The 16,822-nt window shown below is 42.4% G+C and overlaps 1 protein-coding gene across 3 annotated transcripts in view; it reads right to left on the bottom strand.

Moving 5' to 3' along the window:
• The window catches only part of NPC1 (NPC intracellular cholesterol transporter 1), a 53,864-nt gene that overhangs the window by 6,924 nt on the left and 30,118 nt on the right, over positions 1 to 16,822 (bottom strand). For all 3 annotated transcript variants that reach the window (XM_081078753.1, XM_081078755.1, XM_081078754.1), the window contains exons 7-18: positions 15,640 to 15,713; positions 14,759 to 15,129; positions 13,359 to 13,585; positions 10,714 to 10,814; positions 8,410 to 8,512; positions 5,789 to 5,978; positions 5,083 to 5,265; positions 4,198 to 4,312; positions 2,369 to 2,496; positions 2,137 to 2,277; positions 854 to 943; positions 226 to 416 (exon numbers count right to left, since the gene is read on the bottom strand). In XM_081078753.1, coding sequence (XP_080934879.1) covers positions 226 to 416; positions 854 to 943; positions 2,137 to 2,277; positions 2,369 to 2,496; positions 4,198 to 4,312; positions 5,083 to 5,265; positions 5,789 to 5,978; positions 8,410 to 8,512; positions 10,714 to 10,814; positions 13,359 to 13,585; positions 14,759 to 15,129; positions 15,640 to 15,713 — 1,914 coding nt within the window. The remainder of the gene's footprint in view (positions 1 to 225; positions 417 to 853; positions 944 to 2,136; positions 2,278 to 2,368; positions 2,497 to 4,197; positions 4,313 to 5,082; positions 5,266 to 5,788; positions 5,979 to 8,409; positions 8,513 to 10,713; positions 10,815 to 13,358; positions 13,586 to 14,758; positions 15,130 to 15,639; positions 15,714 to 16,822) is intronic.

The following is a 16,822-nucleotide window of genomic DNA, read 5'->3' as shown; positions in this document are numbered from 1 at the left end:
CCACCACCCAGTCAAAAGACAAACTGCATTAGCACTTAACGGAAAAACCCTCAAAATATGAAGTGATAAGTCCTTCAAAGGTTTTACTCAGGTAAAGCTAGATTCAGCATACATTCTGAGAAAGAAATTTTCCGAGAAAACCTATGTTCAGTGAGAGATGCCAGGCCGAGCTCACTCTGGCCGACAGCTGTTCCCGCTGCAGTACAGGGAGGCCGGGGTACTGACTAGTTGGGCAGCTCCGCCGCGCCGAATATCTGCTGCACCAGGGAGTCGCTGTTGCAGCCCATGCCCCCGCACACCATGTTCTGCCCTTTCAGGGAGGTGTAGTCATGCCCTTCCTCCAGGACAAAGTAGACGGGCGGGCCTGCATGCAGGTACTGACTGAGCGACTTGAAATAATCCATCACGTAGGAGTCCTGAAACAAAGATCCAACAACAGGACGAAGTGTGAACGTTCTGATGGTGCCCAAGCAACACAAAGATGACTAACCATCAGGAGGGCACCAGGAGGCTCCTGGCCACGATGCCTCCAGCCCAGATTCAGGATTCCCTACCGCCAGTTCCCCCGCTTCCCCCTCCCGGGGCCCAGGGTGTGCCCAGGCTGGACCCACAACTAGGAGGGCACCTCACAAGGTGAAAGACTGGCTGCTCACTCTCTGGCTGTGCCCCAGCGGGCTGGCCGAGAGTTCACAATGCCACAGCCCACGCTGGCAGGGCTTTGTGGCAATTCTTATCACATGGGAGATCCGCTCAGCATTTGCATTGAGAAGGGGGCATTCGTTTGAAACATCCACATGCATGTTTTGAAAAATTTATTCACCATTGGCTAAATAATATTTAAAAAGCATCTTACATCTGGCATTGAAAGAGACTGATCCAATCCAATTTCTACTTTGTTCAGGACTGCGATACTGAATGACAGAACACCCACAAATACTGCTATCTGGAATGAGAAGTGAGTGATAAGACAGAGATTGCTTCGAGTTATAATGAGCTGAAGAACATACCGTGTTTCCCCAAAAATAAGACCATTTGTCTTAATTTTTTTCCTCCAAAAGACGCATTAGGGCTTATGTTCAGGGGATATCACCCTGAAAAATCATACTAGGGCTTATTTTCTGGTTAGGTCTTATTTTGGGGGAAACACAGTAAATAAAATCTCAAACACACAAAAATCGAAACTTTTCTTAAACTGAGAAGGAAGTTTAAATGACACGCTAAGAAAACGGCTGTGGGGTGGTGGCTCAGATCACAGTACCTAGAGTCAAACTACTTGGGTTCGAATCCTGGCTCCTTCACTTACAAGCTGAATGACCCCGGGGAAGTCACTTAACTTCTTTTAGTTTCTATTTCCTCATCAATAAAACAGAAAAATAAGACTTATAACATCAGAGAGTTTTGTGGATTAAATGAGAAAAGCCCAGGGATAATCTAGATTTTGCACAGTACCCAATATTTAGTATAATAACCACTGTTCAGAGCTCAATAAGTGTTAGTTATTGCTATTACTTTTATTATTGGAAACTAATATGGTTTTTCAGTGGAGAAGTGACAGATGATCACTGTTGGCTACGTCCAGTATATACACTGCAAACAGCTCTTGCATGGTTGCTGAGGGCTAGGAATAGCGGGTGGTGCAGGGGACGGAGGTGACACTCTAAAGGCAGCATGAGGGACACTTGTGGTGATGGATCTTGATAGCAGTGGTTACACGAATCTGCACATGTGATAAAATGACACAGAACTAGTCACACACATTGTGCCAATGTCAAGTTCCTGGTTTTCATACTGAACTACAGTAATGTAAGGCTACAGGAGGAAACTGGGCGAAGAGTACCTAAGTCCTCTCTGTACCAACTTTGCAACTTTCTATGAATCTATAGTTATTTCAAAATAAAAACTTTAAAACTCTTGCTTATACTGACTGCTAAAATCCAGCTAGAAAAGTATTTTATATATTTGTATGTTATTAGCTTTTATGTTTATGTGTCTGTGTGTATGTGTACATGTACACACACACACACACACACACCTGACAGCTGTCAGAATCTCCTCCCTAAGCCATCTGATTCTTAGAAGGCATGTGACAAATCTGTTTCAGGAAGAAAAACAAGAAAACCACAGATAAGTTCATACCACAATTGGTCGCATCCAGTCCTTAAGCAGAAGTGGAGAATAGAAGTTTCTGAAGAACCGAAATAAGCAGCTCTCTGAGGCCTGGATGCCTGTTCCATCTTCGGCACCTCTGACACAGCAAAGGATGTCCAGCCGGTTTTTCTGAGGGGACAAAGAGGAACAAAGGTTATACCCTCTAGCTGCGTCAGCTAGACTCTAGACTCAAATGTAATAAATCCTGACAACAACTTACCTCTTGACGCTTAATGTCTAATCCCAAAAGACTCACAAAACAGGTAATCTGAAGAAGGAAATCAATGAGGACTGCCATTCCCGCGAACAGAGAGAAAGTGTGAACGGCCGGCATCACTGACAAGGCTCCTGCAGGGGGACGAAAGCTGCCACATCACTTCCATTTACAGCAGAGGGCTCTTACGAGTCATGTGTACATATAAGCGTCCAGAACCCATGGGAAACCCCCTACCCCCCGAAAGGTGTGCTGCAAAGCTCTTTGGATGTCACACCAGAACTCGAGAAGAGTCCGTAGGCCCTGTGTTTTCAAAATTGTGCAAACATCAGAACAGAACTACTTGGAGCATTAAAAACGTAGGTTCCTAGGCCCTGGTCCCATCCTACTTAACCAAGACAGTGGGAATTCAACCCAATTCTTGTATATTTAACAGGCTCTCTTGGCAAATTTATGCACGTTAAAATTTGAGGACCATTAATATATGCCATTTTTTCTTACAGTACATTCTGTGCTTCACTCTAAGACAGGGACAGTATTTTTCCATCTGCTATTATATCAACAATATTAGTCTCCTAGTTTAGTTACAATCCAATGAGGGTGCTTCAAGTCAAATGCACTAGGCTAAGACACAGAAACTGAAACCTGGCAGCCCACGGCCAGGTGTATCCTGTTTGGCCCACACACTGTCAATCCATTTGAAGATTAAAAACCATTCCAAAAAATAAGGAGCCAATATTTTCCAGTGAGATTTTACACACAAATCTAGATTCCCAGTGTTGCTTGAGAATAAATAAAAAGGGCCTAGGAGCAGCGGGCCGGCGACACCTACTTCTTTCAGACATGACCTGCACACTCCAGGTGCCATCGGCCCCGCCACTCCTACCATCCTCCAGTCAGTGCAACCTGAGGCACAGTGTCAGCTGCTGTTATCGCCACACTGGCACTGCCTTTTTTACAATAGAGGTAAAAAGAAGAAATCACATTTTTGCACCTGTACCCATCAGAAGGAATGATAAGGGCCGCAGGTTTCGAAGCGCACTGCTGTGTGGAAATGAAGACTACGTTAATGGTGTGTGTTGAAAGGCTGCCACCACCTACGACGGCCCTACAACGGCCCTGCTAAGATGACCCGGTGGCCTGCGGAGGCATTTCCATTTGTGACCCACGATTGTGTGTCTTCTCTGGACTTGCTGGGCGATGCTAATCCGCCTCCCCTTCAAAGGATGTAGTGAGTTTTCTCACTATACGCCAGAGATGGGGGCAGATAGCCCCACTGGAAAGGCTGGTTGATATCTCCATATGCAAGAAATACAGAAGTGCTGGTTTTGTTCCAGCTTATTCTGGCCCCCTGTATTGAGGTAAGATTCAAGAACCTCTGCTCATTAATGGGGCTGCTTCTCCAGGGAGCTGTGTGCACAGAGGAGGAAGACGGCCTGTGAGAACAATGGCTAACATCTTGCAAGATGATGCCTGGATTTTAGAGTTGATGCTTACAGTGTTGTGTTGAGCATTCTGTGGCTATGCAAAGATGGTATTTTCAAATGTCCTTATTTGCCATGGGTGCTAAAAAAGGGGAAATGGCAGAGAAGTCCTTAGTTATCTGGACCCCAAATATCAACACTGTCTGGAAACAACGTGAGAAAGAAGACACTTGCTAAATGACATCCAAGATACTGCCAACAATTTTTCTTGCACTCCACTCTGATACTTTCTAATTACAGAATAAAGCGTAAAAACAGGACAAACACAAAGGGGTATAGTCAGATACCCAGGCTCCTTCTATTCCCAGGCTCAGCAAACTATGGGATTGGTAGAATTCAAAGAGCAATTACCTAAGAAAAATGCTACGGTTTCTGAAAAGGACGACAGGAACATGCTAGGAGCCACTTCTCCAAGGACCCTGCCCACTTGCTGGTCCAGGGTTTCCCCTTGAAGACGTTCATCTCTCTTAAAAATAAAAACATTAAACACATGACATTAAAATTTCTCAGTAACAATGCCAGCTCTTTTCTTCTTTGTTACCGTGTGTTAAATCAATGGTAAGGAAAAATAATTAGTGGCATCTACTTGTTATTGTATATAAACTTTGGTGGGGGATCTGCAACTTCTCATATTAATTCATTCCAACTATTTCTGATCCTTGATCTAGGTAACTGGTGAGAGGCTCAAAGAAAGACCAGATCACATTATCCAGAAAACACATGGAATATAGGCTGCAGGTGGTTGGACAATTAAATGACATGCCACTTACATGCCACTGAGTCTCCACACAGGTAAGGGCTACAGGACAGGGGACCATGTGAGAACCAACTGATTGAGATCACTTTCTACACCAGCAGGTGCTGAGTTGACCTTTTTGTCTTTTTAGTGGCACCTTTGGTAAATCTTTCATTCTTTAACACTGTGTGGAGAATCATTTTAATAGCAGTCGTACCCAAAATATTTTCCACAAGTGTGTTAGCCCTTTTTGCACATATATTGCAAATATTTAAAACCAAATTATCACTTTATATCTATTTCACCAACTAAAGAGAGGGTGAACTTCTTGGTCTCAAAATTTCCAGAACAAGTGACAGACACCAATAAGCAACACACAGGAAAGAAAACAAAGTGTTCCCATTGTCACACTCACAAATACTCCATGTGGAGCCAAACAGCTATTAATGGGGCTCAGTACCTGGTCAGCGGCCAAGCTCTGCGAGAGTATGAAAATGTACCTGGTAGGTCTGAACCAGAATGAAGATGTTGTCCACCCCAACAGCCAGCACCAGGAACGGGATCACCTCAATCACAATGAGGGTGAGGGGGACCCCAATGTAACTGAAGATGCCCAGCGAGCACGCCACTGAGCTCAACACGATGAGGATACCCGCGATGCCCAGGGAGACCTTAGAATCCACCTGGGAGATGCAAGAAAGACACGGCAGCTGGTTAGAGGGCTTTCCATCCTACGTTACTGAAAGGTCCTCATTCCGACCTCTCTACATGGGCGCAGCCAATCTGGAGTTACAATTCCCAGCTTGAGAGATGATATGAAAACTGTCTAGGTCTTCCCTAGCAATCTTTTTTATGAGCTTCCATTCTTAGGTCATGAAGTGGACAAATCAGAAAAAACTGGACTAACTGAAATAAATCTAAGTTGAAGATAAACCAAAAAGTTGGAACTAAAGAAAACAGATGCAGGGAACGGAATATGTTACATTACAACTAAAACACGGGAATTTAAGGCAGTTTTGAACACGGAATTAAGATTAAGTAGAGGAAAAATATTATATCATGCTGTACATTGCCATTTCTAACACACACATACGCACGCACACACACACAATCCACACAACACATGCGCACACTCCACACACACACACACACACACTCACACACACACACACACTCCGTACACACACGTACACAAACACCACTCACCAGAAGCCTGCTACAGCTTTTGATGTGCCCCAAGGCTATGGAAATATACACAAACATGACGGCATAGCTGATTACAACAGTGAAGATATCACTGTTACTTTCACGATTCAGTTCATCTTCAATACTTCGTTCAGCAGAGAAAGAAATGGTCAGATTTGGATTCTTGTAATTTTTCACAAAATTAATAAACCTAAAAACAAAATTTTTATATTTTCAGTAAAAACTTAGTGACAACTAAGTGAGAAACTTCCCAATTTCTGACACAAAAGCCATGCTTACTTAACCTTTCTCCTACATTAAGATCTTCTGCACTGGAGACTAGAAGGTGAGACAGTTCCAGACATGCTGAGTTTTCTACTATTTAAACAGGTTTACAATATGTTTAACAATTGGTTCATGGGCTCACTCTTTTTAACTAAAAAATATTTCTAAATGAAGTAGTATATATTATAACAAAGATACATTCTCATGGAATAAAATTTAAAAAGCTGACGTAAAGATTCAGTGCAACCCCTATCAGACTCCCAGCTGACTTCCTTGTAGAAAGACTATTCTAAAATTCACATGGAATTGCAAGGGGCCTAGAATAACCAAAACCTTCTTTTTCAAGAAGACGTTGAGGATCCACACGCCCTGACTGCAAACTTCCTATAAAACAACAGCAACCCAGACAGTGTGGTACTGGCACATATATATCAAAGGAATAGACTCAGATTCTAAAAATAAACCATGTATTTGCAGACACCTCATTTTCAACAAGGGTGGCAAGACTATCAAATGGGGAATAGAATAATCTTTTCAACAATTGGGCTGGGACAACTGGATAGCCACATACAAAAGAATATTGGACACCTCACACCATATACAAAATGAACTCAAATGAATCAAAGACCTAAACGTAAGAGCCAAAACAAACTCTCAGAAAAATGGTAAGTGTAAATCTCCATGCCCTTGGATTAGGCAATGGTTTCTTAGCTACGACACCAAAAGTACAAGCAACAAAAGAAAAAATAAACTGGACTTCATAAAAATTAAAAACTTTTATGTTTCAGAGGACATCATCAAGAAAGAAAAAAAAAAACCCACAAAAACAAAAACAAAAAACCAAACAAACCAAAGAATGAGAGAAAAATACTCGGAAATCATATATCTGATAAGGAACTTATAAAATATATAATAATTCTTACACTTCAATAATAAAAATACAAATAACCCAGTTAAAAAAATGGGGAAAGCATATGAATAAACATTTCTCTAAGGAAGTTATACAAATGGCCAATAAGCATATGAAGAGATGCTCAAAATCATTAATCACCAAGGCAGTGCAAATCAAAACTGCGAGGAGATACTACTTCACACACGCGAGGATAACTAGAATCAAAAGGTTAGATAATAACAAGTGTTGACAAGGATGTGGAGAATTTGAAACCTTCATACGCTGCTGGTGGGAACGTAAAATGGTGCTGTCACTTTGGAAAACAGTCTGGCATTTCCTCAAAGAGTTACCATAGGACCAGACATTCTAATCCTGGGTATATACCCAAGAGAAATGAAAACAGAAGTTCACACACAAAAATTTATATATGAATATCTATACAGCATTACTCGGAATACTCAAAAGGTAGCAACAACCCAAAACCTGACAGATAAACAAAATGTGGTCAATTCATAGTATGCAACATTACTCAGCCATGAAAACGAATGAAGGACTGACACAGCTACAGCTTGGATGAACCCTGAAAACATTATGCTGAGTGAACGATGCCAGATACAAAAGTCCACATATATCATTCCATTCATATAAAAAAAGTCCATAACAGGAAAATGTATGGAGACAGAAAGTAGAGTAGAAAGCTGTGTAGGACTGGGAGATAGATGATAAGAGGATGTGGGGTGATCGCTAAAAGATATGCTTCCTGAGGTTAAAAACAATGTTCTAAAATTAGCTGTGGTCACGGTTGCACAGATCTGTGAATATACTAAAAGCTACTATTGAACTGTACTTTAAAGAAGTGAAATGTATGGTATATGAATTATATCTCAATAAAGCTGTTTTTTTGGTTTTGTTTTGTGTGTGTGTGTTTTTTAAGGTACTGAAAGTACATTATGAAGTAAAAAGTCAAAGTCCCCTGTCCTCCTCAGTCCTCTCCCCATTCTCTAGAGGTTGCAAACACAGTTAACAATTTCCTGGATCATTTGCTTGAGAGTTTTTCTCGGCATGGACAACATATATGACATATATTCACCTCAACGTGCTAACTGCAGTTTTTATTTAATAATCTTGAACCATTTATTTACCTATTTAACAACTGTGTAACTTTCCACTGTACTTATCCCTTACTAATACGTTCAGCTGGCTCCCGGTTTTTGATGTTAGAAAATGATGCAGGGAACATTTTTACATACATACTTTTGCATTCTTGTGCAGAGATATCTGTTCAATGTTTTTGGTAAATTTATTTACAGATTTCTTCTTTTCTTAGGATCATTAGTACCAAGTGAAAAAGCCGTGATTTGGGTCTGATGTTGGTTCATTTAACCGAATGAAGTTAAGTGCTCTCTGCTAGTGTCCGGCTTCCCACAAGACAAGGGCAGTTGTTTAGACCCCGGGAGCAACTCACTCTCTTTCCCAGGCCTGCGCCCTCTGGAGCTTCTCTGTATCATTATGGTAATTATTGACAGGAAAGGTAATCACCAGGGCTGTGGCATTATTGTAGTTTTGATCTAGAAAGGAAAAAGGCGACATCAAAAAGATTACAAGCATGCCAGAAATGAGATAAATACAAGGGGAAAATCACAAGATAGCCAGGTGACTGGGTTCTCACTGGGGCTGTAGACTATATACAACCCTGTGCTCTAAGAACAACAACAGTTTACTTAAATAGTGTCTATGTAGTTCAGGTAATGAATAAAAAGAATTCTCTATCTGAAGTAGGCACACGTTATCATTCAGGAAGAGTACTGTTTCTTTTTAATTACAAAGCATGTGCATGGTAAACATTTCAGAGCAAAAAGGTGGCTAATGATAACTCCTTCGTTAGTTTCCTTTCTACTTAGTTCTCCTTCCCATCCTGTGACCGCCTGTGACTTTCCAGAGACACTCCACACATGCACAAGCGAACACATGTATTCTTCCCCTTTCCTTATTTATACAAATAATAATGTACTATTCTGCACATTATGCTTTTAAATTTATATTTTGAGAAGACTGCTCCATTTTAGTACATAAAGAACTTCCTTACCCTTTTTTCTGCTCTATAATATTTCTTAGCATAATTTAAACAATCTCCCATTGATGGATATTTTTACAATTTTAAAAATTATAAACAAAATGCTACAAAGAGTAACCTGATATTTTTAATGTGTACAATGCATATTTGTAGAATCAATACTTACAAGTACAATCACTGAATCAAAATGTGCATTTTTAATTTTGTTAGATTCTCCCAATTGCCCTCGAAAGAGGCTATACTATTTTTCATTCCTTTATTCATTCAACAAAATATTTACTGAGACCTACCGTTGTGCCAGGCATTATTTTATGTACTATGGATACATCAGTGAACAAAAGAGATAAAAAAAACCCTGCCTTCCTGGAACTTATATTCTAGCAACCAATTTACACTTCCACCAGCATAGTTTCCCCATACTATCACCCACGCTGTGTTTTATCGAACTCTTAGATCTTTGCCAATCTGTTAGGTAGAAAGATTGACATGAGATGCATTCCACTAATTAGGAGGTTGAGCATTTTCCATATACAATTAAAAGCCATTTGTATTAGTTCTTTTGTCAACTTTCACATGGCTTTGCTCACTTTCCTTTTGGGTTGTTGATTTCTTTTTTCACAAGAGCTTTTTATATATTAAGGAAATGCTGTTATGTATATTCATTTTTCTTCTGTTTGTTTTTATTATTTTTTAAACTTTATGATGTTTTTTTCCTCCACACAAGAATTTTAAATTCTTATGTAGTCAAATTCATCACTTTCCTGTTGTGGCTTCTGGGTTTTGTACCTTATTTAGAAATGCCTTCTTCATTTTGAAATTAAAAAAAAAATTCTTCCTGCATTTTCTTCTAGTCCTTTAATAGTTTCACTTCTCACATTTCAATCTTTAATTCATCTGAAATTTATTTTAGTGGAGGAATAAGGTAGAGATCAAATTTAATTCTGATGGCTGTGACTAGCCAGTTGGTGACACCATTTTTTCCCCATCAACTTGAAATGGCATCTTATTATGTGAGGCACAGTAAAATTTAAATACAGATCACAACTTCTCCCCTCCCACTGGGTGAGGAGAATATCTATTTGGCTTCTTAATTAGGGTGAAGAAAAACCTGCTGAACTGCCTGTAATTAAGCTTCAGATGCCAAAGTTGTCACATGAATCATTCATTACCCCATCGGACCTACTACAATGTGTTCCATGGTGCTACCGGAATCAGCAAAGAGCAAACCAACTACTCCATTCACCATGAAAGTGTCTGAATTCTTAGCCAATTGGCTTAGAAGAAAACAAAGTTCTTCAACTTTCTTTTGCACTATCTCACACAGCATCTCTTCCCCATTAGAGACATTCTTAACCCGAGGTCCACAGACTCCCTAGGGGTCCTACAGATGAGCTTCCAGGAACTCCGTGAAGCTGAATAGCATCCTATGTGGACATGCACAACTGCATTATTCTTGGGAAATGTCCTTAGTTTCTGACATCTTCCCAAAGTGTGACCTAAAAACAGCTAATACCGTCCACACTTTAAATCTAGAAAAAAACCCAAAACCAAAGGAGATATTATATTTGGGATTTAAGAGTTAGGAAATTAATAAAACTGCTCAATGTATGAAACCTTCATATTGATTGCCTGACTGTTAATGACAGAATCAAGACTGCTTTATTTAATTGGAAAAGCAAAGCTTCTCTTACTTACCATCATAGCCCCCTAACACAAGCCACGGGAACACCGGTCCACCAAACGTTCCCAGGCAAGGATCGTGCAACAAACTTGTATCATTCAGAGAGGCAGGAGCCCTGCCAAGAAGTATAGAAAACACCTCCCAGTTAGAACAGACCTCGAGACATCACGGAGACCTACACATGTTTACAACTAGCAGTTAATCAGGCTCTCCTATTTTTCATTCCTTTATTCAATAAAATATTTACACATTCTAAGTACCACGTGGGCCCTGAGACTCCCTAGGTGAAAACATGGCATCACTGAGTGAGAAGCAGGCAAATACAGCACGATGGGACGCACAGGGCACGGTGCCTAGGGCACAGGGAACAGAGCAGCTAACACAGGGAAAATCTGTTACCAAAAAGAGACCAGTCCAGAACCAGGTCTCTAAGGCTGAGGGACAACTCACTCGGGAGGGAGGAAGTGAGGCTGTTTTATGCAACTACAACTGTGGAGGGAGAAGAAAAAGCAAGAACAGGTACGTGCAAGAGGGGAGAGCAAGAGGATGGTGGTTTGAGGAACAAGAAGTCCTATGTCTACAGCATAGGGCACCCACGAGAGGGGGACTTCCTCCCTGAGGGAAGGGATGGGGCTGAAAAGGGTGACAGACTATAAAAAAAAAGGGTTAAGTGCCATGCAAAGTAGTTTGAATTTTTATCCTATAGGCACTGGGGGGCAATTAGACATTTGGGAAGAGGTCATGAGCTGTTTCACAAAGCTAATTCAGGTGGCAAAGTAGCAGGTCTGCGGGTGGGAAAGAAAGGGAAGCTGGAAGACCAGTCAGGAGGTCTGTGCCATGGCCCCTGCAGGGAAAACCAGGAGTGCAGTGAAGGCAGATAATCAGTGGAGAGGGACCCAGTACTTCAGGACAGATTATAAGCCAGAACTCTGCTGGGCACTTAGGGAGGTTCTCGAATATGATCTGAACCACCGCCCTTTGGAGCCAGGGGATGATGGGATCAGGACCCAGAGATCAGGTCACTCGCTCGGGACAAAGAGGCTACAGGGCTGCAGCCAGAGCTCCCCCCTTCATCCCACGCACAGGCCTCTGCTGCCACATCCAGAGCTTATTCTCTGTAAGCTCATTCAGAGGTTAAAACCCTCAAAACTTCCATGAGGAAGATTTCAGGGACATAGCCTCAAGTCTGAGTAACTGGTAGGTGTTGGTGCCGTTACATGATACAGAGGTATGGGGACAGAAGTAGGTCTGGGCAGGCCGGGTTTGCCATTCTGACAGGACCTCCAGGGAAAAAAGCCCAGGAAAAGTTGGAGGGCGAGGAGGGGGTTGAGCGCTGGAGACACACGAGTGTAACCACACATCAAGCACAGATCCCTGTCACACAGGACAGGACTTGCTGACAGCAGCGTTTCCACACCTCTCTGAACCATGCCCCACGTGGATAAAACACAAGTCTCATCTCTCCCATCAAAAAATGTTATCGACTTCTTTTTTGTACAATGAAAAGTTTTTTTCTTTAAATGTAAAAATTATAAAATATTACATTTTTTCCAAACTGTCATGGTCCCCTGTATCATCTACCATGTGGAGAATGCTGGTTCAGGGTATATGGGCATACACTTATTGTTTTATGGGTGGAGCTCATGTTTTTAGAAGTGACCTCCTTGAAATAGAGTAAGCACAGCCTGACCACCGAAAGTGTCATATTCTAGTAACAAAAACAGACAGAACTTCAGGTCACCAAACCCAATCAGAAGTCAGTGTGCTTAACTCTTGAGATGTGGTTAGTTGAACAGTGCACTCAAAGGTGACAGGGAATAATTTTCCATGAAGAAACAGCCATGGTGGTTGTTTGACTGGCTGAACAATGATGGCCAGGCAAGATCAGGCCAAAGGGCAGGGCATTCAGGGATGGCAGGCCCATCCAGCGGAAGCTGTTCTTCCTGCTGTGGGGACAAGCCTAAAGTTCACCTCACAGGTCACCAAGTACAGCTTCTCTGTGACTAACTCAATTATAAACACACTCTGCCCAGCCAGACGTGCCTCTTGGGAAGCAGCTTCTGTGGCCCCAGTCTAAACCTGCACACCAATCTTGCCCCCATTCCTCGAGGGGCCACTGCATGTCTTTAAAACAATTCAATGTCGTGATGTAAATGTGTATTTTAAAGGCAAGAAAAAGCAACATAGGTATTTATTTTTATAAAAAAACAGCTCAAAAAAACTTAGGGGGCAGTGTGGTAGATGCAACTACATGATATCAATCCAGGCGTTGAGTTAACGGCTGAGAGGTACCTGCTGCTCCTTGATTACGTACCACGTACACTTTGCTACTCTTCTACCTGGAACACTTTTCCCTCTGATACTCACAGGCCCCCTCCCTTCCTTTCCCTTCGAGCAGGTCTCCACTCCATCGATAGCAGTATACCACACTTCCCTCTAGCTTCTTGCCCAGCTTTATTTTCTCCACAACACCCTCCCCTACCTGGCATTAGAGCATGTCTCTATTTGCTCATCTGTTCCCCTCTACTAGAATGTGAGCTTTGCAGGAAAAGGCCCTGCTGTTTGCTCACTTCGGGGTCTCTTGTACTTCCAACAGTGTGTAGCAACAGGCAGTGCTCAAATATCGGCGGGATGAATGAGTGAATGTCCTGCCACATACCGTACACAGTACAGGAAGTGCGTGTGGTAATCCGCATACACATAGAAGTCGTCCCCTATTTTGTGGTTCAGCATGGAATGACTGTTCTGGAAGTAATTCAACACACTCATAATGGTGCAGTTGTTGTTATATGGTGAAAGAGGTGCCAAGCAAATGTCCTGAAGTGTCACAGTCTCGTTGTTATAAGACGCAGCAATGTTTTCGATGGCTGTTTGTAAGTCAAGAACCTGAAAGAAGATTTGAAAAATAAACAAATCCAGAAACATACCAGATTTCTCTCAGACGCTGACTAACCATTATTGCCCCGAGGGGTCAGAAGAGAAAGAGTATTTGGGGGGAAATCCTTCCTAAGGCAGAGGAGAGGACTAAGGTACGCTATGGTCAAGTACCCGATGACACTAAAGGCCCAGTCTCAGGCAACAGCAAACTGTAATGGAGACCCTGCTTCGAGGCATCCAGAGAGCCAGGGAGGTGACACCAATACCAGGTGAGACCTCAGAGCGGGACACACGAACATCTCCCCTCCCACCCTTCTCCAGCAGCGGCCAGTGGGCCACAGAGGGGAGACTGGGGCCATTTCCCTGGTCTTCCTGACACTCCCCATCACAAACATCATACCACCTGCAGCTTGCTCTCTACTACGGTTACTTATGTATATTCTTGTATTTTCTGAGAGAGAATATGCTCTTAGAGGTCAATAACAGCTGTGCAGCTTCTCCAACAAGTTGGGAAAAAGTTACAGTCACTGGTGGAGAAAAGATTCTATCAAAATCTTGGGACCACTTTGATGTTTTTCAAGATATCAGACTTTCTGTAGGCAAGAGCAACGTTTAAAGGCAATACCAAAAGGTTGTGCAACCATTCATTAAAAAAGAAGTGGGATGCAGTTTATTCACACATACAGTTCTCCAGGACAAATGCGACTGAGGAGAATGGCGCAGTTTAAAGGCCTTTGTAAGAGAACGGGATGGATCTCATCCCGAATGCGTCCCTTACCAAATGCAGAAAATGATAACTTCACTTCTGCAGGTGCCCAGGACAACACAAGAAGCTTCAGTCCTTTGGGTTCTAGCATATTGCTTGTCAGTTACCAGGGGTAAAAATTTCTTAAGTTCCTAAGGTGAATTATAAAAACATCCTGCTTCAATGGAGAAACACTCATCTCAATTTTAAGAAGCAAGACCTACCGTATGAAGTAAACACAAAAGCAGTCTACAGGAAAGTTTTCATTCACACCTATCATTCACTTTTCTTGAAAATTCACTTTACTTTCACCAGTAAGAGTTTCAAAACATATACTACATTCAGCCCCAACCCTGCATCTGGTAGAACTGGTCAACACTGAAAAGCCAGCAAACCACCGTGTTCCCTGGAACTGGTTTCTGCAAAGAGCAGATTACCTGGTGCAAAATCTCTATGTCAAGAGGAGGTCCAAAGGGCACGTCAGACCCTGTGGGGTACGGCTCGTACTTGTGTACGTCGGTGTGGGGGGCACGGATGATGAGCTGTTCTGTGCGGAAGAAAGGCCCAAAGTGGGTGTCAAAGTACTCTTTTTCCAGGCGCGCCTGGCTGCTGGGGGCTGACCAGAGGTCAACTGGATTGGTTGTGACCCGGATAAACACCAGGCCTGAAGAACACGTGGCAATGAAGGCCAGGGAGAAGAAAATGACGCAGCCGGGGTTTCGGACGCAGAAGGAGCCCCACTGTGCGAAGAGCTGCCTCAGACAGCCCTCAAATGCTGCACCAAGTGGGTCGCAGCAAGATGCCTCTCCTGGAAGAGAGAGAGAGGGAGAGAGGGTGGAGGTTAGGAGCGGAGCCATTCCTGAAAGTCGCAACAGGGAAAGCATTAGCACTACTGCACGTGGCAGGAGTCCCACCTGCATCGGGGATGTGCACGAGACCCTCAGCTAGGCCCTTGGGTGCCCTCCGTGACCACCATGCCCACTGCGCAGAGGACTGAGGCTCAAACACACAAGCCTATGAAAGGCAAAGCTCTCTGAGCTCTGTCCAAAGCAGTTCTCATCAACCGTTCCCGCTCTCCTGCTATCAGCCAGCTATGTTAGTGCTTCCACAGCTCTTATCCCGCTATTATTCTATCGTTACTATTAATTCCTTGGTTCTGATTTGCCACCCGGACTAGACTGTGAGTGCCCCAAAAGCAAGACCCGTTTCCCTTGATCACAGCTGTGTTCTCAGAACAGGTGCACAAACATTTGTTGAGGAAATGAACGCTCATGCCAACATAATCCTAATCCTTTTATTTAAGTACAAATGTGCCTACCTTTGTCTCTGGCATTTACGGAGAAAGCTATGTTGCTATCAATGGGGGTGTATTCGGAGACAAAATACCGCTTTCTGAAAAATAAAAGCATGTTAAGTAGCATTAGTGTACTCCACCACAAGGAGGCTGTTCTTTTGCTTCTGTCATCTCATTAAAAGCTTATTTCCTCATCCTTTCTTCCTCCCTAAGTGTCACCTTTCCACTCAGTTCCCTTGCTCTAGGTCCCTCTGCTCACCAGTCTCAGGACAAAATTTAAGAAGGTATTAAACAACAAAACAAAACAAAAAAACACAAAGAATTTCACCTTATAGCCCTCATTTATATTTAAAACTTGCAGGTCTTTTAAAAACACAGTCAACATTGTTCTGCAGTAGCAGTAAGCATGCCTAGTGACTAGATCTTGGTTTTTAAACACCATTCTAAAATAAAAGGAACCCAGGGCTCCTTGCAGAAGAGGCTGCTTCCAAGACTGGGGCAGGGAAAACGCAAGAGCAGTCTGGAACATCTTGTGATGCCAGAAAACAAGAACATGTTTGAGAAGCAGAAGGTGGGTATAGGGGGGATGTTAAACAAAACAAAACAGAACAAAGGAGCCAACCAGAGGTTGCTCTCAGTGGTCAAAACTGGAAGAATCTGTGCAACAAAATAAATGATGGTATGAGCTATAACCCACAGAATTTTTAAGAAGTTTAAGATGTAAATAATTGAATAAATAAGTAAGTGGGAAAGGAAGGATAGATGTCTGTGCAGAATAAGTAAATATAGATGGAATGAGGGAAATACAAAATCACCATGAGGCAAACTATAGTAAGAGCTGCAGACAAGACCCACTGATGGATGCTAAAATCAGTAGGTGACAGTGTGAGGAAAAACAGGGTGTCAGCATAGTCTCAACAAATCTTCCCTAAAATATTTATCAATTACAAAGAGAGAAATAATAACTTAACGGTGGATAAACCTGGAAGACACCATCTTAACGAAGTGATTAAGGTTAACATCATCAGAATTGAGACACACGGACATCGTGTGCCCCTGATAGGACTTACTGAGAAAGACGCAACATCGTTTCTGAGATATTCTTGTCAAAAAAAAACATAACCTCAATCCCATCATGAGAAAATATCAGATAAAGCTGAATCGAGGGACATTCTACAAAATAACTGACCAGTACTCATCAAATGTG

Source organism: Rhinolophus hipposideros (assembly GCF_964194185.1).
Source record: "Rhinolophus hipposideros genome assembly, chromosome: 17".
NCBI lineage: Eukaryota > Metazoa > Chordata > Mammalia > Chiroptera > Rhinolophidae > Rhinolophus > Rhinolophus hipposideros.
This window is presented reverse-complemented; position numbering and strand designations above follow the sequence as displayed.